This window comes from Scyliorhinus canicula, chromosome 2, assembly GCF_902713615.1.
Source record: "Scyliorhinus canicula chromosome 2, sScyCan1.1, whole genome shotgun sequence".
Taxonomy (NCBI): Eukaryota; Metazoa; Chordata; class Chondrichthyes; order Carcharhiniformes; family Scyliorhinidae; genus Scyliorhinus; species Scyliorhinus canicula.
This window is the reverse complement of record NC_052147.1, coordinates 282,685,472-282,710,414: the sequence shown is the minus strand read 5'-3', so window position 1 is coordinate 282,710,414 and position 24,943 is coordinate 282,685,472. Positions and strand designations below refer to the sequence as shown.

Sequence of the window (24,943 nt, the reverse complement as noted above, 5' to 3'; positions counted from 1 at the left end):
CTGATTGGCTGGTGGGGAATCTACACTAAATTTAAAAATGAAGCATTGTTAAGCTAATTAAACATAATTACTTAATTATAATTTAGAAGGGTATCTAAGCCAGAGATCGGAGAGTACCGTATTCAGCTTTCACATTTATAGTAGAAATCTAGTGCCAGGAAACAGGGACGGAATTCTCCGACCCCCCGCAGGGTTGGGGAATCGCCTGGGGCCTTCATAAATCCCGCCCCCACCATGGCCGGAATTCTCCGCAACCCCGGAATCGGTGAGGGCGGGAATCGCGCCCCGCCGATCGGCGTGCCACCCGTGGCGATTCTCCAGCCCGCGATGGGCCAAAGTCCCGCCGCTGTCAGGCCTCTCCCGCCGACGTGGTTTAAACCACCTCTGTGCCGGCGGGAGCAGGCGGCGGGAGCGGGCCCCGGGGTCCTGGGGGGGGGGCGCGGGGCGATCAGACCCCGGGGGGGGGTGCCCCCACGGTGGCCTGGCCCATGATCGGGGCCCACCGATCGGCGGGCGGGCCTGTGCCGTGGTGGCACTCTTTTTCTTCCGCCGCCGCCAGAATGGCGGAGGTGGAAAAGACCCCCTCCACCGCGCATGCGCCGGTGGTGACGTCAGCGGCTGCGGACGCTCCGGCGCATGCGCGGACTCACGCTGACCGGTGAAGGCCTTTCGGCCAGCCTCAACGCCGGTCGGCGTGGCGCCAATCGGCAGAGCGGGAGCCACTCCGGCGTGGGCCTAGCCCTCTCCGCACCTTTGGGGAGGCTCGACGCCTGAGTGGTTGGTGCCACCCCGCTACGCTGGGACCCCCGCCCCGCCGGGTAGGGAAGAAAACCGCCCCACGTAGTTAACAGTAATTTTAAATTTAATTAATTTAATTAATTGACGCAATGTCAATGAGAGGGGTGCAGTGCTCTGACTGTGAGATGTGGCAGGTCCGGGAGGCTTCCAGCATCCTGGATGGCTTCATCTGCAGAAAGTGCCCCCAACTGGAGCCCCTCACAGACCGCATGGTTCGGTTGGAGCAGCAGTTGGATGCACTTAGGAGCATGCAGGTAGCGGAAAGTGTCATAGATAGCAGTTATATAAATGTGGTCACACCCAAGGTGCAGGCAGAGAAATGGGCGACCACCAGAAGGGGCAGGCGGTCAGTGCAGGAATCCCTGTGGTTTTCCCCCTCTCGAACCCCTTTGGATACTGTCGGGGGGATAGCCTATCAGGGGAAAACTGCTGCAGCCAGAGCAGTGGCACCATGGCCGGCTCTGATGTTCAGCAGGGAGGGTCAAAGCGCAGAAGAGCAATAATCACAGGGGACTCTATAGTCAGGGGCACAGATAGGTGCTTCTGTGGACATGAAAGAGACTCCAGGATGGTATGTTGCCCTACAGGTGCCAGGATCCAGGATGTCTCCGAACGGGTAGCGGGCATCCTGAAGGGGGAGGGCAAACAGGCAGAGGTTGTTGTACATATTGGTACTAATGACATAGGCAGGAATGGGCATGAGGTCCTGCAGCAGGGGTTCAGGGAGCTAGGCAGAAAGTTAAAAGACAGGACCTCTAGGGTTGTAATCTCGGGATTACTCCCTGTGCCACGTGCCAGTGAGGCTAGAAATGGGAAGATAGAGCAGCTAAACACGTGGCTAAACAGCTGGTGTAGGAGGGAGGGTTTCCGTTATCTGGACCACTGGGAGCTCTTCCAGGGTTGGTGTGACCTGTATAAGAAGGACGGGTTCCTGTGAGGAAGAAGGATAAATACGGCAAATTTCGGGAACCTTGGATAACGAGAGATATTGTAGGACTCATCAAAAAGAAAAAGGAGGCATTTGTCAGGGCTGGAAGGCTGGGAACAGACGAAGCCTGTGTGGAATATAAGGAACGTAGGAAGGAACTTAAGCAAGGAGTCAGGAGAGCTAGAAGGGGTCACGAAAAGTCATTGGCAAATAGGGTTAAGTAAAATCCCAAGGCTTTCTACACGTACATAAAAAGCAAGAGGGTAGCCAGGGAAAGGGTTGGCCCACTGAAGGATAGGGTAGGGAATCTATGTGTGGAGCCAGAGGAAATGGGCGAGGTACTAAATGAATACTTTGCATCATCAGTATTCACCAAAGAGAAGGAATTGGTGGATGTTGAGTCTGGTGAAGGGTGTGTAGATAGCCTGGGTCACATTGAGATCCAAACAGACGAGGTGTTGCGCTTCTTGAAAAATATTAAGGTAGATAAGCCTGATGGGATCTACCCCAGAATACTGAAGGAGGCTAGAGAGGAAATTGCTGAGGCCTTGACAGAAATCTTTGGATCCTCACTGTCTTCAGGTGACGTCCCGGAGGACTGGAGAATAGCCAATGTTGTTCCTTTGTTTAAGAAGGTTAGCAAGGATAATCCAGGGAACTACAGGCCGGTGGGACTTACGTCAGTGGTAGGGAAATTACTGGAGAGAATTCTTCGAGACAGGATCTACTCCCATTTGGAAGCAAATGGATGTATTAGTGAGAGGCAGCATGGTTTTGTGAAGGGGAGGTCGTGTCTCACTAACTTGATGAGTTTTTCGAGGAGGTCACAAAGATGATTGATGCAGGTCGAGCAGTGGATGTTGTCTATATGGACTTCAGTAAGGCCTTTGACAAGGTCCCTCATGGTAGACTGGTACAAAAGGTGAAGTCACACGGTATCAGGGGTACTGGCAAGGTGGATACAGAACTGGCTAGGTCATAGAAGGCAGAGAGTAGCAATGGAAGGGTGCTTTTCTGATTGGAGGGCTGTGACTAGTGGTGTTCCGCAGGGATCAGTGCTGGGACCTTTGCTGTTCGTAGTATATATCAATGATTTGGAGGAAGATGTAACTGATCTGATTAGTAAGTTTGCAGACGACACAAAGGTTGGTGAAATTGCGGATAGCGATGAGGACTGTCAGAGGATACAGCAGGATTTAGATCTTTTGGAGACTTGGGCAGAGAGATGGCAGATGGAGTTTAATCTGGACAAATGTGAGGTAATGCATTTTGGAAGGTCTAATGCAGGTAGGGAATATGCAGTGAATGGTAGAACCCTCAAGAGTATTGAAATTCAGAGAGATCTAGGTGTACAGGTCCCACAGGTCACTGAAAGGGGCAACACAGGTGGAGAAGGTAGTCAAGAAGGCATACGGCATGCTTGCCTTCATTGGCCGGGGGATTTGAGTATAAGAATTGGCAAGTCATGTTGCAGCTGTATAGAACTTAGTTAGGCCACACTTGGAGTATAGTGTTCAATTCTGGTCGCCACACTACCAGAAGGATGTGGAGGCTTTAGAGAGGGTGCAGAAGAGATTTACCAGGATGTTGCCTGGTATGGAGGGCATTAGCTATGAGGAGCGGTTGAATAAACTCGGTTTGTTCTCACTGGAACGACGGAGGTTGAGGGGCGAACTGATAGAGGTCTACAAAATTATGAGGGGCATAGACAGAGTGGATAGTCAGAGGATTTTTCCCAGCGTAGAGGGGTCAATTACTAGGGGGCATAGGTTTAAGGTGCGAGGGGCAAGGTTTAGAGGAGATGTACGAGGCAAGTTTTTTTACACAGAGGGTAGTGGGTGCCTGGAACTCACTGCCGGAGGAGGTGGTGGAAGCAGGGACGATAGTGACATTTAAGGGGCATCTTGACAAATACATGAATAGGACGGGAATAGAGGGATACGGACCCAGGAAGTGTGGAAGATTTTGTTTGAGACGGGCAGCATGGTCGGCACAGGCTTGGAGGGCCGAAGGGCCTGTTCCTGTACTGTACTTTTCTTTGTTCTTTGTTCATCATCTCATTGAATGGCGGAAGCAGACTCGATGGGCCGAATGGCCCACTTCGACTCCTACGTCTTCTTGCCTTATGGTCTGACTACCTATATGCAAACACCCTTCAAATACTCCGGCCAGTGATATCTAAATGACCTCTGCTGGAGGAACAGCAATGCCCAAAGCAGCAAGGGTTTGATTGGGCCCCCAATACTGATACTAGCCTTTGCTTGGGTCTTTCAGAAGTGAGTGACAAAGTTACAGTGCTTTCCATTTAATTTGGTGTGCAGTCAATGTTGTAATGGAGGAAACACAGCAGCCAATTTGCGCAGGGCAAGATCCCACACACGGCAGAGTGACGATGACGAGATCATCTATTTTTAGTGATACGTGTCAAAACATCATCTCCGTTTCCCAGCTGTCAGACCTGCTGAGATTTTCCAGCCAATTTCTGGTTTTGTTTCAGACCCCAGCCTACGCGGTAAAGTTTGAATCGGCGCGATCACGGCCGGCATGGCGGCACAGTGGTTAGCACTGCTGCCCGACAGTGCCAGGGACCCGGGTTCGATTCCGACCTTGGGTGACTGGCCGTGTGGCGTTTTCACGTTCTCCCCATGTCTGCGTGGGTTTCCTCCAGATTTGGCCATGATAAAATTGTCCCTTCGTATCCAGCGCTGTAGAGTTAGGTGGGGCTACGGGGATAGAGCGGGGGAGTGGGCCTAGGTAGGGTGCTCTTTCAGAGGGAGGGTGCAGACTTGATGGGCCGAACGACCTCCTTCTGCACTGGAGAGGTTCCCTGAATTCTGTAGAGATTCTATCTCACTGTTTTTAAGCGACGTTGGTTGAGGGATAGATGTTGACCAGGATGTGGAGAGAACTCCCCTGCATTGCACTGATAGAGTGACCCCGATCGCAGTGCACACCTTGCAGGATCTGTGCAGGCATCAAAGCATCCCATCTGAAAGATGAGACCTCCCACAGGGTAGCACTCCCTCAGTAAGGCACTGGTGTCCTCTGGGTGTGTGTTGGCCTGGTTTACGCCCTCGAGTGTGCAGTGGGAGTTGAAGTTGACTCCGAGACAGGGTGGCCACTGAACCACAGTCGCCGCTAATAGTGACCAGCAATGGCAAGCGGCAGGAGGCCATTTGGCCAACCGAGTCCATGCTAGTGGAAAACAGAGGCATGCACGTGGCTCAGTTCGGGGCTCAGCGATGATCTGGGTTGCATCCCGTTCGGTTTGGTGCAGTGCTCAATCGTTCTGTGTTTGACTACTTGAGCCTATTTACATTCAACGCTCACTGCACCTGATTAATCAACCCTGGGTGTGGACTCGGAGAAAAGTAAACAAAGCTGTCCAAGGAGCTGGAAGACAGGGTTGCAGCATGGAGCAGATATTATAGAGCATTGAGGAAACAAAAGTTGCACACATGGAAACGAGTGTTATTTCTGCATCCATCCGAGATATCAAATATACAATATGTGGCTGTGGACATCATCAGTGAAAAACGCCCAGTTTAAAACCTGTCACTTAGACACACACACACACACACAAGACAAGACGAGGTTAGTGAGGGCATGCAGGAGCTGGGTTTGGAAGGCCTGTGATGCTCGGTGGAGTAAACGGAGAAATCAAAAGGTGAAAAGAGAAAGTCTGGGACAAAGGATCATTAACCGCTAAAGCACTCAATTTCTTCACATCAATCGAATTCACATGCGCTCGAATCTGTGCTTATAGTCTCGCCCTCCACCCCCTTCCATAGAATAAAATCGTAGAGTGACACAGAACGGAGGCCATTCAGCCAGTCCTGCCTGTGCTAGCTCTGTGAAAGAGCTATCAAATTAAATTCACTGCCCCTGCACTTTCTCCAGAGCCCAGCAATTATTTCCCCTCACGTATTTCTCCAATTCCCTTTTAAAAGTTCCGATAGAATCTGCTTCCACCGCCCTTTCGGGCATCTCCTCCCACAGCATCGCTGAGTAAAACTATTTCCTCACATCGCGTCTGGATCTTTTTAAGAACTGTCTTCAATCTGTTTTCCTTTGGCCAGCTACTGACCATCCCTCCGTGGAGATAGTTTCTCCTTCCTTTGAATTTGCATGATCAGCCGTGATCACATTGAATGGTGCAGGCTCGAAGGGGCTGAATGGCCTCCTCCCTGCACCTAGTTTCAATGTTTCTCAGGCAGGAGAATGGGGATGAGAATAGTATCAGCCGTGATTGAATGGCGGAGCAGGCTCGATGGGCCGAGTGGCCTACTTCTGCTCCCATGTCTGATGGTCTGAGGTTACGGGGATAAGATAGCGGAATGGGATTAGGCAGAACGCTCTTTCAGAGAGTCAGTACAGGCCTCGATGAGCCGAATGGCTTCCTTGTGCTGTAAAGATTCTGAGGCAACAGCAGGCTCCTCTGTTCCTGCACCCTCTTTAAAATTCTACTGTTTAGGTTAAATTGTTCCTCCTCATTCTTCACCTTTCTCAGCATGGGCAGAATCGCCGCTCTCCGCTTTTCACGGCGAACGGCGATTTTCCGACCCGGATGGGCCGAGTGGCCTGCCATTCGCAGGCGTTTCACGACGGCGGCAGACACACCTGGTCGCTGCCGTCGTGAAACGGGAGTGAGAAGCCTGTTTGGGGCTTGTAGGTGGCCTAGCCACGACTGTGCTCGGGAGGGGGACAGACCCGCGATCGGTGCCCACCGATTGTCGGGCCGGCGTCCAAATCGGACGCACTATTTCCCCTCCGCCGCCCCGCAAGATCAAGCCGCCATGTCTTGCGGGGCGGCTGAGGGGAAAGACGGCCACCGCGTATGCGTGGGTTCGTGCCGTCAGCGTAATGACATCAGTGCTCATGTGCGGGTTGGAGCCGGCCAACCTGCGCATGCGCGCCTGACGTCATTAGGCGCGCCGGCCGCGTCATTCTTGGTGCGACGCCCCCGCGGCCGAGAGTTACGGAGCGCCGCTCCTAGCCCCGCCGGGAGGGGAGAATAGGGGGCGAGGAGCGGCCTCCGAGGCCGTCGTGAAACTCAGCCGAGTTCACGACGGCCCTCCCGATTTTACCCGGGAGCGGAGAAGGTCTCTAAACCCAGAGGAGCTCTGAGCCTCTGACTGAACTCCGGTGAATATGTGGGTAAACCTCCCCAGTCTCAGAAACAAACTGTTTCAGTTCCACTCTCTCTGTCCTGATCCTCGCCCAATTTTATATTCACGTTGCCATTTTCTCTGCAATCCCAGGAACTTTAATTTTTCCAGCAAGACCGATGCAGTAGTCTCATGCTCAGCTTTCTGTCCCCCAGAACATAGAGCATACAGTGCAGAAGGAGGCCACTTGGCCCATCGAGTCTGTACCGACCCACTTAAACCCTCACCCTATCCCCGTAACCAAATAACCCCTCCTAACCTTTTTTGGACACTAAGGGCAATTTAGCATGGCCAAACCACCTAACCTGCACGTCTTTGGATTGTGGGAGGAAACCGGAGCACCCGGAGGAAACCCACGCAGACACGGGGAGAACGTACAGACTCCGCACGGACAGTGACCCAGCGGGGAATCGAACCTGGGACCCTGGCGCTGTGAAGCCACAGTGCTAACCGCTGTGCTACCAAGCTGCCCTGCACAACTCCTTCATTAGCACCTTCCAAACCCACGGCCACTACCACCTAGGACAAGAGCAGCAGATACCTGGGAACCCCACCACCTGGAGGTTCTCCTCCCAAGTCACCCACCACCCTGACTTGAAAATGAAATGAAATGAAAATTGCTGATTGTCACGAGTAGGCTTCAATGAAGTTACTGTGAAAAGCCCCTAGTCGCCACATTCCGGCGCCTGTTCGGGGAGGCTGTTATGGGAATTGAACCGTGCTGTTGGCCTGTCTTGGTCTGGTTTAAAAGCCAGCGATTTAACCCAGTGTGCTAAACCAGCCCCTGCAATATATACTTGGAAATATATCGGCCGTTCCTTCACTGTCGCTGGGGCAACGTCCTGGAACTCCCTCCCTAACAGCACAGTGGGTGTACCTACACCACATGGACTGCAGCAGATCAAGAAGGCAGCTCACCCCCACCTTCCCAAGCAATGGGCAATATGAAATGTGGACCCAGCCACCAAAGCCCACATCCCAAGAACGAATATTAAAAATCCAGGCTGTTACTATGGGGCACCAATTTGTGATCATGAAATTGAGTTCCTCACACAGTTAATGCTCTCAACATTTAGGGGTAAGAAAACTATGCAAAAAATAATCTGCAGGAAATGACAGTGAAAGAGAAAGATGGGTGGAGGGAGGGAGAGTGGGAGGGAGGAAGGCAGGGTGGCAGGATGGATGGAACGAGAGTGGGAAGATGGGAGGGTGGAGGGAGGTAAAGAGGGAGGTAGAGAGGGATAGAGGAAGGAAGGATGGAGGGAGGGAGTGGGGGATGAAGTGAGGGTTGAGAGATGGAGGGAGGGAAAGTAGGATGAAAGAAGGGTGGAGGGAGGTAGAGAAGGAGGAAGGAAGGGAGGTAGCGAGGGAGGGTGGAGGGAGGCAGAGAGGGAGGGAGGGTGGAGGGAGGAAGGGAGAGAGGGAAGGAGGGAGGATGGTGGGAGGTGGAGAGGGTGGAAGGGAGGGTGGCGGGATGGAGAGAGGGAAGAAGGGAGGGAGGGTGGAGGTAGCGAGGGAGGTAGAGAGTGGTGGAGGGGGGAGGGATGGAGGGAGAGAGGGAGGGGAGAACGGAAGGTGAAGGGAGAGAGGGAGGGAGCGTGGAGGGAGAGAGGGAGCATGGAGGTAGAGAGGGAGGGTGGAGGTAGAGAGGGAGGGAGGGTGGAGGGTGGAGAGGGAGGGAGGAAGGGAGGGAGGGTGGAGGTAGCGGGGGAGGTGGTGGGAGGTAGAGAGGAAGGGAGGGTGGAGGTAGAGAGGGAGGGGGTGGGAGGTAGAAAGGAAGGGAGGGTGGAGGTAGAGAGGGAGGGGTGGGAGGTAGAGAGGGAGGGAGGGTGGAGGGAGGAAGGGAGAGAGGGAAGGAGGGAGGATGGTGGGAGGTGGAGAGGGTGGAAGGGAGGGTGGCGAGAGGGAGAGAGGAAAGAAGGGAGGGAGGGTGGAGGTAGCGAGGGAGGGTGGAGGTAGGGAGGATGGAGGGTGGAGAGGGAGGGAGGAAGGGAGGGAGGGTGGAGGTAGCGAGGGAGGTGGTGAGAGGTAGAGAGGGAGGTAGGGAGGGAGGGAGGGGAGAAGGGAGGGTGGAGGGAGGTGGAGAGGGAGGGAGGAGGGGAGGGTGGAGGTAGAGAGGGAGGGTGGAGGAAGGGAGGGTGGAAGGGAGGGTGCTTGGAGGGAGGGAGATAGAATGGAAAACTGGCTAAAAATGGAAATCATTCCCCCAAAGTAAAAAGGTGGTCTTCATGATGAAGATGTTTGAAGGGTGCGAGCGGGCAGGGAGTTGTCTCCATAAGGAGCATTGTACTTACGCAGGTATCGACATGGCTTTCCCTCTATACAGGCTGAACATGCTCCCGTACGCATCACTAGCAACAGACAGGCTGTCTTCTGACCCCCAGCTACTATACGCCAGATTAGAACGAGACGCCCGGATTAGCGGCTCCACCCCCAGGTGCCTGATCCGAGCATTGGTTGGTTGCAGCGCATCTGCTTGCCTGGCGACCTCCGATGGTGGGCTGTCCTGGGCCAGGCTGGTGCTCTGTTCTTCCTCCTCTGCTGGTCCTCCTCCTCCCCCTGCTCCCGGCACGCTCCGACTCTCCTCTGAGGATCGGTCTGCTCCCGGGTCTTCCGAGGGTGCCAGGTGATCGGGAGCAGTCCGCAGCGACGAGGGGGTACTCTCTGGACTCGTGTCCGTGAAACTCTCAAATTCACCTTCTTAGGAAGTAGACAAAAGAAAGGGTTGGGGGGGGGGATGGGGAAGAAAGAGTTAGTGACGTCCGTTTCTGACTCCCTCCCTGGGTTAGGGCGTTAGGCTATTCTGGAGAGCGGTATTCCCACTGTGCCGTTCTCAAACCGGGGTCTTCCCAAAGTGCTTTACACACTTCCTGCTGTAATGTGGGGACTGCGACTGTGGCAGTCAATTGACGCACCGCAGACGCAGCACGGTGGGTTAGCACTACTGCCTCACAGCGCTGAGGTCCCAGGTTCGATCCCGGCTCTGGGTCCGTGTGGAGTTTGCACATTCTCCCCGTGTCTGCGTGCGTTTCGCCCCCACCTCCCAAAGATGTGCAGGTTAGGTGGATTGGCCGCGCTAAATTGCCCCTTAATTGGAAAAAGTGAATTGGGTACTCTAAAAAAAATTTTAAATTTACACACAGCAAGATCCCACAGCCAGTGATGAGATAATAACTAGATAACCCATCTTTGTCATGTTGATTGAACGATAAATATTGCTCTGACAGAGAGGAATGCCTCCGCACAGCACCAGGAGAAGCCTGGATTGTACGCTCAGCGCTGGAGTGGGACACGAACCCGCAACCTCCTGGCTCAGAGGCTATAACTCTACCCACGCAGCCGCAGCAGGCAAGGTAAGGGGGGGGGGGGGGGGGATAGAGAGGAGCAGTTGAGTTTTAATGGTGTTTCTCAGGTGGTCTCGTGAACCAGTCAATGACATTAAAACCACTGCAAAGCATTCCAGCGGATCAGGGAAAATGACTCGCCATCATCCCACACCCCTCAGAAATGAGGGACGTGCGAGAAATTTCAATGCTGCCAGCAACACCCACCCCGCCCCCAGAATTTAGAAACAATAAACTCCAGTGGTTACTGTGGAGTCGGATCTAAAGGATGCCTGTGTACGGACTGTGTAAACATTGAGGCCTCACCAAAGAGACGTTGGTCTGGCTCATACTCTCGGGATGGGAGTATATTCCCACCCTGGTGCCCACTCTTACAATATGACGGCAGTTTATTATGGGCCCCTCTCTGTGACATCCACCTATCTGCTCCATCGGTTTTAATACGCGATGTTTAGCCATGGGAGTGAAGATCCTTGGGAGTTTTAGGGATCTGTTTGTGGAGGGCGGGGTTGCTCATTTGGAGGTATTATCGATGAGGTTTCAACTCCCCGGGGCGAACTTGTTCCATGATTTTGTTCGAAAGGCTTTTCCCACATTCCCCTTGGCTCCGCAGCCCTCCTTGTTGATCCTATCACTGGCAGGGTCTGATGGGGGGGGGGGGGGTGGGTTTCCAGCAGCTGTGGGTAAATCCCGTCAACAGAGGCGGCGAGACGAGGTACGGGCAAAATGGGAGGGAGAACTGGGACCTGTTTTAGATGGGGACGTGCGGTATGAGGCCCTTCACAGGGTCAACTCCCTGATCCCCTGGGCACAATTTAGTCTAATTCACCGTGTCAGTGATTCTCAGCGTGGATCTGGAGCCTTGTCCATTGGTGGCCATTTTCAGGGTCTCGGATTCTCCGGGATTGCGGACCGGGGGGGGGGGGGTGAAGGCCGATGTTCTCGCCTTTCCCTCGCTGATAGCCCGGAGGCAAGTTCTGCTGCGATGGAAATTGGCTGCCCCGTCCAGTGCCTCGTTCTGGTTGGGTGACCTCTTGGAATGTTTACGTCTGGAGAAGGTCGAGTACACGGTCAGGGGGGTGGGTCGAGGGGTTCTAGCGGAGGTGCAGCCATTCATTTCTCACTTTGAAGAATGAATCACCGTCAGCTGTTAATGGGGTGAGGGGGGGCGGGGGTGTGCTGGTTCTCACTGTTGGGGAAAGGGAGTTCCTCTCCTGCGTGGGCTTTACATGGCTGGTTGTGTTTTTCCAGTTTTGCATTTTGTAACGTCCGTTTTCCGTGTTGACATTGTGCATTTTGTTTGTTATAAATGGAAATTAGGGATGTGTAAGAGGAGAAAACGGTAGCATAGTGGTATTGCCACTGGATCAGTAATGGTTAATGATCTGGGCACACGGGTTCAAGCCCATTTAAATGCAATTAATAAATCTGCAATATAAACCTAGTCTCAGTAATGGTGACCCTGAAACTATCATCGATTGTCATAAAACCCCATCTGGGTCACTAATGTCCCTTAGGGAAGGGGAAATCTGCCGTCCTTACCCGGTCTGGCCTACACGTGACTCCAGACCCACAGCAATGTGGCTGACTCTGAAATGGCCGATTGAGACACTCAGTTCAAGGGGCAATTAGGGATGGGCAACAAATGCAGGTCCAGCCCAGCGACGCCCGTGAAATAATTACATTGAGAAAAGAAATGGTAGAAGCCGAGAGTTCTCAGCGTGTTGTGGGACTGGAGGAGATTACAGAGATGGAGAGGGTTAAGGTCACGTCGGGATTTGAAACCATGAACGAGGGCCGGGATTCTCCGAGCCTCCGTGCTGAAATGGGGCTGGGCGCGAGGGCAGAGAATGGGGGTCACAGACCCGCAATTGGCTCCGACGCCGGGTCGCGATTCTCCGGCGACCACACGCCAGGGCCCTGCTATCCCTCCTGAAGTCGGAGAATCACTCCGGACTTTTTGAAAAAAGTCTGGAGTGATTCGCGCCCGTTTTGTGGCGTTGGGTGGGGACATAGTCCCATTTTCGGAGAATCCGGCCGAGAATTCTCAGGGTGAATACAGGTTAAGGAGGGCAGCACGGTGACGCAGTGGTTAGCACTGCTGCCTCACGGCGCCGAGGTCCCTGGTTCGATCCCGGCCCTGGGTCACTGTCCGTGTGGAGTTTGCACATTCTCCCCGTGTTTGCGTGGGTTTCGCCCCCACAACCCAAAGATGTGCAGGGTAGGTGGATTGGCCACGCTAAATTGCCCCTTAATTGGAAAAAATTAATTTGGTACTCTAAATTTATAAAAAAGTCAATACTGGTCAGGAAGCACAGGGGCAAGAGGTGAATGGAACTTGGCGTGAGTTAAGATAGGGAAACAGAGTTTTTCAAGAAGACAATCAACACATTGTATGAGTCATTTTTATCTATCTGTGTACTCGGAGGTGGCTGGCTCTGGAGAGCACAGAATCATAGAGTTTACAGTGCAGAAGGAGGCCATTCGGCCTATCAAGTCTGCACTGGCCCTCGGAAAAGCACTCCACTTAAGCCCACGCCTCCAACCTATCCCCGTAACCCAGTAAACCCACCTAACCTTTTTTGGACACCAAAGGCAATTTATCATGGCCAATCCACCTAACCTGCACATCTTTGGGCTGTGGGAGGAAACCGGAGCACCCGGAGGAAACCCACGCACACACAGGGAGAACGTGCAGACTCCGCACAGACAGTGACCCAAGCCGGGAATGGAACCTGGGACCCTGGAGCTGTGCTCTGTGCGAACCACTGTGCTGCCCTCTGCTAGCATGCAGGCCGAATCTAAGTTGCGTTCACTTGTTCGGGCGGATGTAAATCATCGCACTTACCCGCAGGCACTCTCTGGACAGCCCTTTGCTGAGGGTCCTGAAATCCCTCTGAGGGTTCCGCCTTCTGTGTTTCAAACGTCTCCTCTTCACCACATTCCTCCGAGTCTGCAGCGAAATAAGAAACTTCAGCACGAGAGAAAAACCATTGAGGGATGCACAGAACATGAGGCAAAGACAAGATGATGGACTCCCCTTTGCTTTGGGGTGCAGCAAGTCGGCGGGGAGGAAACAAAACAGAAACAGGCCCTTTGGCCTAACAGACCCATTCCAGGTGAGCCTCCTCCTCTCCTACTTCATCTCATCCTATCAACATATCTGTAAGACGATAGGAGCTGAAATGGGCCATTCGGCCCAGCGAGTCTGCGGTAAGGAATTCCACAGATTCACTGCCCTCTGAGGGAAGAAATTTCTCCTCATCTCTGTCTTCAATGGGCGACCCCCTCCTCACTCTGAGATGATGCTCTCTGGTCCGAGACTCTCCCACAAGGGGGGAAACAACCTCTCAGCATCGACCCTGTCAAGCCCCCTGAGAATCCGACGTGTCTCAATAAGGTCGCCTCTCATCCTTCTAAACTCCAATGAGTACAGGCAGTTATCATTCTCTCCCTCTCTACCTCCTGTGTTTCCAGCTTCTCCTTAACTGCAGCCATGTATTTACCACACCCAGTTCCAGGGGGAGCGAGTTCCACATTCTCGCCACCCTCTGGGGAAAGAGGTTTCCCCTGAATTCTCGACTGGATTTCCGAGTGGCTGTTTTATGTTTAATATTGATGGCTCTCTCCTCTAAATTCAAACATTTTCTTTCTCTGCGTCTGTCAAACATCTCCAGAATTTTTTAAAGCCCTCCATCAGGTCGTCTTCTCTCGCTGGAGTGAAGATCCCTGGCCTCTTCAGTTTTTCCTGATCGTTATAAGCTCTCAGGTCTGGTTTGTCCTATCAAGCGAGGCCAAATAGTCTGGGTCTGTATTCCTTGGCGTTTAGAAGGGGAGGGGATCACCTTATTCCAACAGACAAGAGGGGGCTTGACAGGGTCGACGATGAGCTGTTTCCATTGGTGGGAGAGTCTCGGACAAGGGGTCAGAGCTACAAAAATAAAGGGCCGGCCATTTAAAACACGGGTGCGTAGAAATCTCTTCTCGAAGAGGGTAGCGAATCTCTGGAACTCTCTGTTCCGGAGGCTGGATCATTGGAAGTATATCAAGTGGAGGCGGATAAATATTTGATAGATTGGGAAATGGAGGGCTCTGGGGAAATGACACAGGGAAGGAGTTGAGGTTGGATAGATCAGCCATGATCGTACTGAACGGCGGGGAGCAGGCTGGAAGGGCTTGGTGGCCTACTCCTGCTTCATCTCTTGTGTTCTTCCGTGTATCATCCGTGTAAATCTTTTTTTTGCACTGATCCCGTGTCCCTGTGTCCGTTACAGAATATGTGCACAGTAGCTCCAGGTGCGGCCTAACCAAGGTTTCAGACAACTTTCTAATATCTCCACTCCTGCCTTTTGGAAATGAACTTGGTTTGCTTTTCCCCAGTCGCCTCATCAACCTGCGTCACTACTTTTAACTATTTCCACAGCGGTACCTCAGTGAGACCCCGTCTCCCCATGGACGATGTGACCGCCATAATGTTCCTGCGGTAATGCTCCACTTCACACACATTGAAGTGGGGCTGGTTTAGCTCACTGAGCTAAATCGCTGGCTTTGAAAGCAGACCAAGGCAGGCCAGAAGCACGGTTCGATTCCCGGACAGGCGCCGGAATGTGGCGACTAGGGGCGTTTCACGGTAACTTCATCGAAGCCTACTCGTGACAATAAGCCATTTGCGTTTCATTTGAAGTTCATTTTCCAATTGCCTGACAAGTTTGCTCATGTGTTTTGGCGCAGCCCCACCCCCGCCCCGTGCAAGCGAACCCTCCCCTCCCCACTGCAACCCCAAGAGGAGGCTTGCACCCTCCACCAACACCCTTCCTCCAGGTGCCCAACTCCCATCACACTGGCTCCTAAACCCGTCCCCTATCTAATATCAACTGAGAGAATGTCTTTCCCATGGCTCCCATCGGGGGTAAAAACAATCAGAAACTTTCTCCCAGCGAAATGATCTTTTCCAATGGGAAGAGTTTAGGTGCTGAAGAATTCTCCCCACCCATCACTCCAAATTCATTCCGCTTGGAAAAGGCGGAATGTTGGATTGGGCTGTCATTCCGCCTCCTGATGGAGCTCTCTCTCCCCTCAATATAAATCCGTGCTTACAGCTTCCTACTCCCAGACAGCTGATTGATGAAAAATTCAAGTTCCTTTTGAAAAGCAAATGGCTCCATAATGGCGTTTATTTTATTTTCACCCCGTTCCTCTCCTTTTCTCCCCTCACACTCTACCCTTCTCTCCCTTTCTTTCTCTCCTTGGCTTCTCTATCTCTCTGTATTTGAGTTATTTTATTCACAGACGCACCGTCTGATGATCCCTGCCCCTCTCTGCATACCCTCCCTGCTGTCTCTCCTTGCCCTCTCTCTCTCTCTCCTTCCCTCGTGCATGCTATCTCCCTCTGTCTACCTTTCCTCCTGTTCTTATATCTCTGATGCGACCATCAATTCACGCGAGACAGAGAGTTGAAGTGAACGGTGGCTTTAATCGACTAGAACAGTGCCTGCCTGCGACTGCCCTGCAAGTGAGAGCCGCCTACAGGGCAGCTGCTCTTTATACCTCCCCTCAAGGGGGCGGAGCCCACAAGGGCACCAACATGATACATTCCGTGTAGTACAGTACAATGGTCCATAGGTGGAGCCCACATGGGCAACAGCGTGATACAATGATACAATGTAGTACAGCGGTGAATGGTTACTACAATACGATCACCACACTCTCTTTCCCCATCAATCTTTTCACCTCTTATTCTACCTCTCCCCCTTCCTTTCATCCCTTTTCCACTCCCAGCCTGCCCCCGGAGTCTCCGTCAGTCTGCTTTTCTCTTGCGCACTCCCTCGCTCTCTCTCTGTCCATCTTTTCTTTCTCCCTGTCTCTCGATCTCCGCTGGTTTATTTGTTGCCATAAAGTTATTTCTGTCATTTCTTGTTATTTTAGCAATGTTTCTGTGATAGAAATGATGGTGGTATCAGTCCGTCTGAGGGAGAGGGTGGCAGGGAGTGAGAGAAGAAATGTCCGAACTCGGAGAAGGATGTACACGCGTTGCAGACTGTCCCACATTTCAACAGCTTCATCTCAGTCAGCGTCTGGCCCCATTAACTGCAGCGATGCCTCACTCGAGGCCTCTCTCTGGGAGCTCTAACTCGGGGCAGTTTGTGAGGAAATCCTCAATATGTGTCTCTCCTTAACCCTGCTGCTCCCCCAGATGCTGCGCTCTCTCCTTAACCCTGCTGCTCCCCCAGATGCTGCGCTCTCTTCGATTCCTAATTTCTAAATGGCGGGAAGCCAGCGGCTGCGCTGAGGGTTGAGGGTTCCAGGTAAGAATAGCCACTAAAATCTCCTGGACAGGTGCAAAAAAATTAATCAAAATGCAAATGGAATGTCAGCCTCCTTCTCCGGGGAGTTATACATGGCACAGTAGCATAGTGGGTTAGCACTGTTGCTTCACAGCGCCAGGGTACCGGGTTCGATCCCCGGCTTGGGTCACTGTCTGTGCGGAGTCTGCACGTTCTCCCCGTGTCTGCGTGGGTTTCCTCCGGGTGCTCCGGTTTCCTCCCACAAGTCCCGAAAGACGTGCTGTTAGGTGAATTGGACATTCTGAATTCTCCCTCTGTGTACCCGAACAGGCGCCGGAATGTGGCGACTAGGGGCTTTTCACAGTAACTTCATTGCAGGGTTAATGTCAGCCTACCTGTGACACTAATAAAGATTATTATTGGGTGGCAAAGACCAGCTGAATTTAGAATATTAGGGATCTGGTCGAGGTGTTGAAAGAGGTTGATGGGGAGAAGCCATTCACTTTGGTGGGAAGGTCATAGGAACATAAAGATGGCCATTCAGCCCCTCGAACCCGCTCCGCTATTTAATCTACGGCTGGTGTGTATCTTAACCATCTACCCTCACTCGACAAAAATCTGTCAATCTCAGTTTGGAAAATCTCATTTGCACTGCAGCCCCAGCGTTGTTTTTGGGGGGGGTGGGGGGCGCCGGGGGGGAGAGAGTTCAACATTTCCACCTGGACTAAACAGTAAAATTGGAGCCAGGATGTTCAGGGGTGATGTCAGGAAACACTTCTCTTCACAAAGGATGGAAATCTGGAACTCATTCCCCTTAAAAAGCTGGTGAGTGAATCCGAGCGAGATTGCATTGTAACGAGCTCCGAGGGGGGAAAGCTTTAGGTGAATCGCAGAGTCATTAGATCACAGAAGGAGGCCATTCAGCCCATCGAGTCCATGCCAGCCCTTTGTAGAGCAATCTCGTCAGTCCCATTCCCCCTGCTCCTCCCCCAGAACCCGGCAGATTTATTTCCCACAAGTGCCCATCCAATTCCGTTTTGAGATTGTCGATGGTCTTCACTTCCAACACCCCCCCTCCCCTCCTCCCCTCCTCGTGGGCAGCTCATTACCACTCACTGTGTAAAGACAATATTCCTCACATTCTCCCCCCCCCCCCCGCACCTCTTGCGAGGCGGGCAGAAACGGCGCAGTGGAGTGCGGGAACCACTCCGGCGTCGGGCTGCCCCCGAGGTGCAGAATCCTCCGCACCTTCAGGGGCTAGGCCGGCGCTGGAGTGGGAAGCCTTTGGCGCCACATCAACCGGGGCCGAAGGGACTCCGCCGGCCGGCGCGGGTCCATTGCTGACGTCATCCCCGCACATCCTGGGGGGGGGGGGGTTCACCTTCGAGCCGGCCTTCGTGGAGGCTTATACGGCGGAGGGATAGAGTGCCCCCATGGCACAGGCCCGCCCACGGATCGGTGGGCCCCGATCGCGGGCCAGGCCACAGTGGGGGCACCTCCCGGGGCCAGATCGCCCCGCGCTTCCCCCCCCCCCCCCCAAGGACCCCGGAGCCCGCCCGCACCGCCAGGTCCCGCCAGTAAGGGACCTGCATACAACGGGCAGGACTTCGGCCCATCGCGGGCCGGAGAATCGCCGGGGGGGGGGGGGGGAGAGCCGCTGTGAGCGGCCGCCGACCGGCGCGGTGCGATTCCCGCCCCCGCCAAATGTCCGGCGCCGGGGAATTCGGCAGCCGGCGGGAGGGGGTCGGAGAATCCCGCCCAAATCTGTGGCCCCCTCATCCTTGTACCATCAGCTGGTGGGAAGAATTTTTCTTTGTCTTCCTTATCTCCACCTGTCATTATCCTGTTTGCCTCGATCAAATCCTCCTCGAATTCCTTCACTCCAAGGGGAACATCTCCCAGGTTCCCCTCACCTCGAAGCTAAAATCCGTCATCCCTGGGACCCTTCTGGTAAATCTCCTCTGCACCTTCTCGAGGGCCCTCACTAACGCCCCCTAGAGTAACTGAAGGTTTTAGCGCTGTATTGGAATCGATTTCGCATCAACTACAGTCCAGTCAGCCTGACACCATAACCAGGGAAGCTCTGGGATCTACTATTAGGGAAGTCTCAACAATGCAGTTTGAAAAGTGTAGTGTGCTTAAAACAAGTCAAAATGGTGTTAAGAAAGGAAAATCATTTATCCGAGTTTTATAGGGCACAACTAGAAGGGTAGATAAAGGGGAGCCAGTAGATGCTGTATACCTAGATTTCCAGAAAGTATTTGATTACATGCCACACAACATGTAAGTACACAGCATTAGGGATTGTGGAGTTGGAGCATGGATAGAGGATTGGTTAACGTACAGGAAACAGGGCAGGGATAAATGGGACATTTTTCAGTTGGCTGTAACAAGCGCAGTGCCACGTTGATCAGCGCTGGGGTCTCCGCGACAGTATTTACAATCTATATTAATGACGAGGCAGAGAGACCCTGAGTAATGTGTCTAAGTTTGCTGACAACACAAAGACAGGTGGGAATGTAAGCTGTGAGTAGGACACACAGAAGCTGCTGAGAGACATTAGCAGTTTACGTAAAGGGCTAACAAGGTGACAGATGGAGTAGAATAGGGGGAAGTGCAACGTTATTCACTTTGGTCGTAAGAATAGAAAAGCAGGATGTTTTGTAAAAGGTGCGAAAGCTGTTAATATTGATGTTCAGACAGACTTGGGTGCAGTCGTACAAGGAACACAGAAAGTTAGCATGCAGGTGCAGCAAGCAATCAGGAAGGCAAGTGGAACGTTGCAAGGAGATTGGAGAACAGGAATAAAGAAATATCGCTGCAGTTGTGCAGGGTTTTGGCGAGGCCACATCTGGAATAATGTGCACAGTTTTGGTCTCCACATTTAAGGAAGGATAGACGAGTATCCAGTGAAGGTTCACTCGATTGGTGCTCGGGATGAGGGGGTTGTCCTCCTACGAGAGGCGGAGTAAGTTAGGTCTGTAATTCTCTGGGGTTTAAGAAGAATGAGAGGCGATCTCATTGAAACCTACAAAATCCTGAAGGGGTTTGACAGGGCGGACGCGGAGTGGTTCTTTCCGCTGGTCGGGGAATCTAAAACAGAAATGATCACAGATAAAACATTCTCTCAGGATAAAAGGGCCAATCATTTAGGACTGAGATGAGGAGAAATTCCTACACTCAATGCGCTGCGAATCTTCGGAATTGTCCACCCAGAGGGTTGTGGCTTGTCCATTGTTGAATGTGTATAAGGCTGGAATAGACAGATTGTGTCTCAGGCAATTGAGGAAAAGGGGGAGTGGGCGGGAAAATTAAGTTTAGTGCGAAAGATCAGCCATGATCGTATTGAATGGTGGAGAGGGTGCACAGTGGTTAATTTTTAATAATAATCTTTATATTCACAAGTAGGCTTACATTAACCCTGCAATGAAGTTACTGTGAAAAGCCCCTAGTCGCCACATTCTGGCACCTGTTCGGGTCACAGAGGGAGAATTCAGAATGTCCAATTCACCTAACAGCACGTCTTTCGGGGCCTGTGGGAGGAAACCGGAGCACCCGGAGGAAACCCACGCAGACACGGGGAGAATGTGCAGACTCCGCACAGACAGTGACCCAAGCCGGGAATCGAACCCGGGACCCTGGAGCTGTAAAGCCACAATGCTAACCACTGTGCAACCGTGCTGCCCATGGTGGCACAGTGGTAAGCACTGCTGCTTCACAGTGCCAGGAACCTGGGTTCACCAGACGTGAGATAATTAGGATGTTCGGTTTATATTCGGTTTATTTCAGTGCTGTTGGTCGAAGGATAAATATTGGCCAAAAATGCGATATCTCCCCTTGGTCTTCATTAAAATAGTACTCAGGGGACCTTCTACACACTTTGAGAGGTAGATGTGATCTGGTTTCCTGACCCTCTGACAGTGCGGCACTCCATCAGTACTGACCCTCTGACAGTGCAGCACTCCCTCAGTACTGACCCTCTGACAGTGCAGCACTCCCTCAGTACTGACCCTCTGACAGTGCAGCACTCCCTCAGTACTGACCCTCTGACAGTGCGGCACTCCCTCAGTACTGACCCTCTGACAGTGCAGTGCTCCCTCAGTACTGACCCTCTGACAGTGCAGCACACCCTCAGTACTGACCCTCTGACAGTGCGGCACTCCCTCAGTAATGACCCTCTGACAGTGCAGCACTCCATCAGTACTGACCCTCTGACAGTGTAGCACACCCTCACTACTGACCCTCTAACAGTGCAGCACACCCTCAGTACTGACCCTCTGACAGTGCAGCACTCCCTCAGTGCTGACAGAGCCTCTGACAGTGGGGCACTCCCTCAGTACTGACCCTCTGACAGTGCAGCACTCCCTCAGTACTGACCCTCTGACAGTGCAGCACTCCCTCAGTACTGACCCTATGACAGTGCAGCACTCCCTCAGTACTGACCCCTCTGACAGTGCAGCACTCCCCTCAGTACTGACCCTCTGACAGTGCGGCACTCCCTCAGTACTGACCCTCTGACAGTGCAGCACTCCCTCAGTACTGACCCTCTGACAGTGCGGCACTCCCTCAGTACTGACCCTCTGACAGTGCAGCACTCCCTCAGTACTGACCCTCTGACAGTGCGGCACTCCCTCAGTACTGACCCTCTGACAGTGCAGCACTCCCTCAGTACTGACCCTCTGACAGTGCGGCACTCCCTCAGTACTGACCCTCTGACAGTGCAGCACTCCCTCAGTACTGACCCTCTGACAGTGCTGCACTCCCTCAGTACTGACCCACTGACAGTGCAGCTCTCCCACAGTACTGACCCTCTGACAGTGCAGCACTCCCTCAGTACTGACCCTCTGACAGTGCAGCACTCCCTCAGTACTGACCCTCTGACAGTGCGGCACTCCCTCAGTACTGACCCTCTGACAGTGCGGCACTCCCTCAGTACTGACCCTCTGACAGTGCTGCGCTCACTCAGTACTGACCCTCTGACAGTGCGGCACTCCCTCAGTACTGACCCTCTGACAGTGCAGCACTCCCTCAGTACTAACCCTCTGACAGTGCGGCGCTCACTCAGTACTGACCCTCTGACAGTGCGGCACTCCCTCAGTACTGACCCTCTGACAGTGCGGCACTCCCTCAGTACTGACCCTCTGACAGTGCAGCACTCCCTCAGTACTGACCCTCTGACAGTGCAGCACTCCCTCAGTATGACCCTCTGACAGTGCGGCACTCCCTCAGTACTGACCCTCTGACAGTGCAGCACTCCCTCAGTTCTGACCCTCTGACAGTGCAGCACTCCCTCAGTATGACCCTCTGACAGTGCAGCACTCCCTCAGTACTGACCCTCTGACAGTGCAGCACTCACTCAGTACTGACCCTCTGACAGTGCAGCACTCCCTCAGTACTGACCCTCTGACAGTGCAGCACTCCCTCAGTACTGACCCTCTGACAGTGCAGCATTCCCTCAGCACTGACCCTCTGACAGTGCAGCACTCCCTCAGTACTGACGCTCTGACAGTGCAGCACTCCCTCAGTACTGACCCTCTGACAGTGCGGCACTCCCTCAGTACTGACCCTCTGACAGTGCAGCACTCCCTCAGTACTGACCCTCTGACAGTGCAGCACTCCCTCAGTACTGACCCTCTGACAGTGCAGCACTCTCTCAGTACTGACCCTCTGACAGTGCAGCACTCCCTCAGTGCTGACCCTCTGACAGTGCGGCACTCCCTCAGTACTGACCCTCCGACAGTGCAGCACTGCCTCAGTACTGACCCTCTGACAGTGCAGCACTCCCTCAGTACTGACCCTCTGACAGTGCAGCGCTCCCTCAGTACTGACCCTCTGACAGTGCAGCACTCCCTCAGTACTGACCCTCTGACAGTGCAGCACTCCCTCAGTACTGACCCTCTGACAGTGCGGCACTCCCTCAGTACTGACCCTCTGACAGTGCAGCACTCCCTCAGTACTGACCCTCTGACAGTGCAGCACTCCCTCAGTACTGACCCTCTGACAGTGCAGCACTCCCTCAGTACTGACCCTCTGACAGTGCAGCACTCCCTCAGTACTGACCCTCTGACAGTGCAGCTCTCCCTCAGTACTGACCCTCTGACAGTGCAGCACTCCCTCAGTACTGACCCTCTGACAGTGCGGCACTCCCTCAGTACTGACCCTCTGACAGTGCTGCACTCCCTCAGTACTGACCCTCTGACAGTGCAGCACTCCCTCAGTACTGACCCTCTGACAGCGCAGCACTCCCTCAGTACTGACCCTCTGACAGTGCAGCACTCCCTCAGTACTGACCCTCTGACAGTGCGGCACTCCCTCAGTACTGACCCTCTGACAGTGCAGCACTCCCTCAGTACTGACCCTCTGACACTGCAGCACTCCCTCAGTACTGACCCTCTGACAGTGCAGCACTCCCTCAGTACTGACCCTCTGACAGTGCAGCACTCCCTCAGTACTGCACTCGGTGACTCAGCTCTGGGAAGAGGCCGAAGCCCACTACCACCTGAAGCAGAGGTGGGCGCTTTGGGAGTAATGAAGGAAAGGTGAGGTGAAGGGGAAGCGGAAATGACGGAAAGAAGCTGATACATTGATATCTTTCGTGAGTTTGAACATCTCTGAAGCCAAGGGTATGTGGATGTTGTCGGTTGTCACGTGAAGTTCCGCCCCAAGGCCACTTGTGCCGTTTTGAGTTTGCACTTTGCCATCCCTGCACCCCGCCCTCCCCCACCCTGGCCGCCTCCCCCTTTTCAGCTTTCCGTCAGTTTAACAGAACAAAGCAAAGAGATAGAAGCGGTTCCATACCATAACTTTGTTTCCTGCACGAGCGGAATACTTCGCTTCCATGGGGGCAGCAAGAGAAAAGCAGATATTATAAAACGGTTACTAACACAGCACACACAGAATAACAGAAGCAGAACAAGGCGACAGGCACAGCCGCTGACATGCACAGCAAGAGTTCACAAAGTAGCACACCATCGCCGGCCCGTGAGACAGAGCCCTCCTCCCCACTCCGCCAGCCTACATTGCCACCTCAGCGATGTGCCTCCCATTGTATCCGTTCCCCCCCCCCCCACCCACTCCCCCCGGAGAGACTGAATTGTTGAAGAGTGGTTAACCAGTTAATCCAGATTTGCGGTCAATGATTGTCCCGAATTTTTCTGTATCCATGCATTTTTACACAATTGACCGATACTAATCCCGTGCCCAGGAGAATATAAAACATGCTCGAAGGGTAGTCGCTGTTGCAATATGGGAGCCGCTGAAACCAAGCTGTGCGCCGCAAGATGGCAGAAACAGCAACGTGACGATGACCAGACACGTCTGTTTTCGCGATGTTGAACGGAGGGCCGAATATTATCTCTGACACCGGGGGAGCACTCCCCCTGCTCCCCGTCCAAATAGTGCCCTCGAATCATTCGCGCCCGCCTGAGAGGGCGGGCGGGGCTTCAGTCTGGCGTCACCCCGCACCTCTGACAGGGCAGCACTCCCTCAGCGCTGCACTGGGACTGTCAGTCAGGATTCTGTGCTTGGATGTCACCAACGGAGACTCACATACACCAACTCCTGGCTACCAGCTGACTTGCCACCCACGGAGAAACTGCTGGCATCAAGGCAAAGGATGGAAGATCAGAGCAGAGCCAAGAAACAATTTAATTTTTATCCGAATCAATTTAATGCCACCATTGAAATAGCAGAGTAAGTGAAATAGGTCTGCTTGGTAACATTAGTGACAGTCACTGCTACCTGACCCACAATCGCTGTTCAGACTATAGGGAAAGCAGGTCAGTTTCAACAGAAAAGAGCTACAATATTCGCCGGAAAATAATTTATTCTTGACATTCTCAAGGCACAGACAGCAAAGGGCCCAAAACGTTCCCTCAGAATACCAAAGTGTCGAGGGGAAAAGAAATGTTGGTTCCAAACATGATTTCAACTCCATAATATTCAAGATAGTCCTGTACGGTATTAATATCTTTACATAGGGAACACATCTTTCCTGTGCAAAAAAAAACCCCTCCTCCGGTTCCCATGTGATTTTTCGGGTTGCATTTCCCTGCCAACGTAAAATGCCAAGGCCAGAATTGTACGGAACGTGGGCGCGCGCGCACATGACCCGAACCCGTGTGAAATTACGTGAGAAGTCATCGATTGCACGTCCTGACACCATGACGCCCTCGCGCCATATTTTAATCAGCGGGCACGCCCGAGAGTTGGAAGGACGCCCACCGAAAATTGAAAGCTCAATTAAGCCCACCAATCATGCAGTGTCCCCTAATTTTACGTGGCCCGCACAATTTTTACGCTTGGCGCCTGGGCAGCGTTCACGTCTTTTCACCATCATTCCCAGCCCAGGTTGGGATAAAATGTCCGGGATGGAATAAAATAAAAGAAAAGGTTTGAGGACCGAGGTGTTCTGCTCCCAGG

The 24,943-nt window shown here is 53.1% G+C and overlaps 1 protein-coding gene across 1 annotated transcript in view; it reads right to left on the bottom strand.

Moving 5' to 3' along the window:
* spega (striated muscle enriched protein kinase a) overlaps positions 1–24,943 on the bottom strand; it is a 462,850-nt gene that overhangs the window by 279,904 nt on the left and 158,003 nt on the right. The window contains exons 2-3 of the mRNA XM_038790314.1: positions 13,087–13,191; positions 9,189–9,594 (exon numbers count right to left, since the gene is read on the bottom strand). Coding sequence (XP_038646242.1) covers positions 9,189–9,594; positions 13,087–13,191 — 511 coding nt within the window. The remainder of the gene's footprint in view (positions 1–9,188; positions 9,595–13,086; positions 13,192–24,943) is intronic.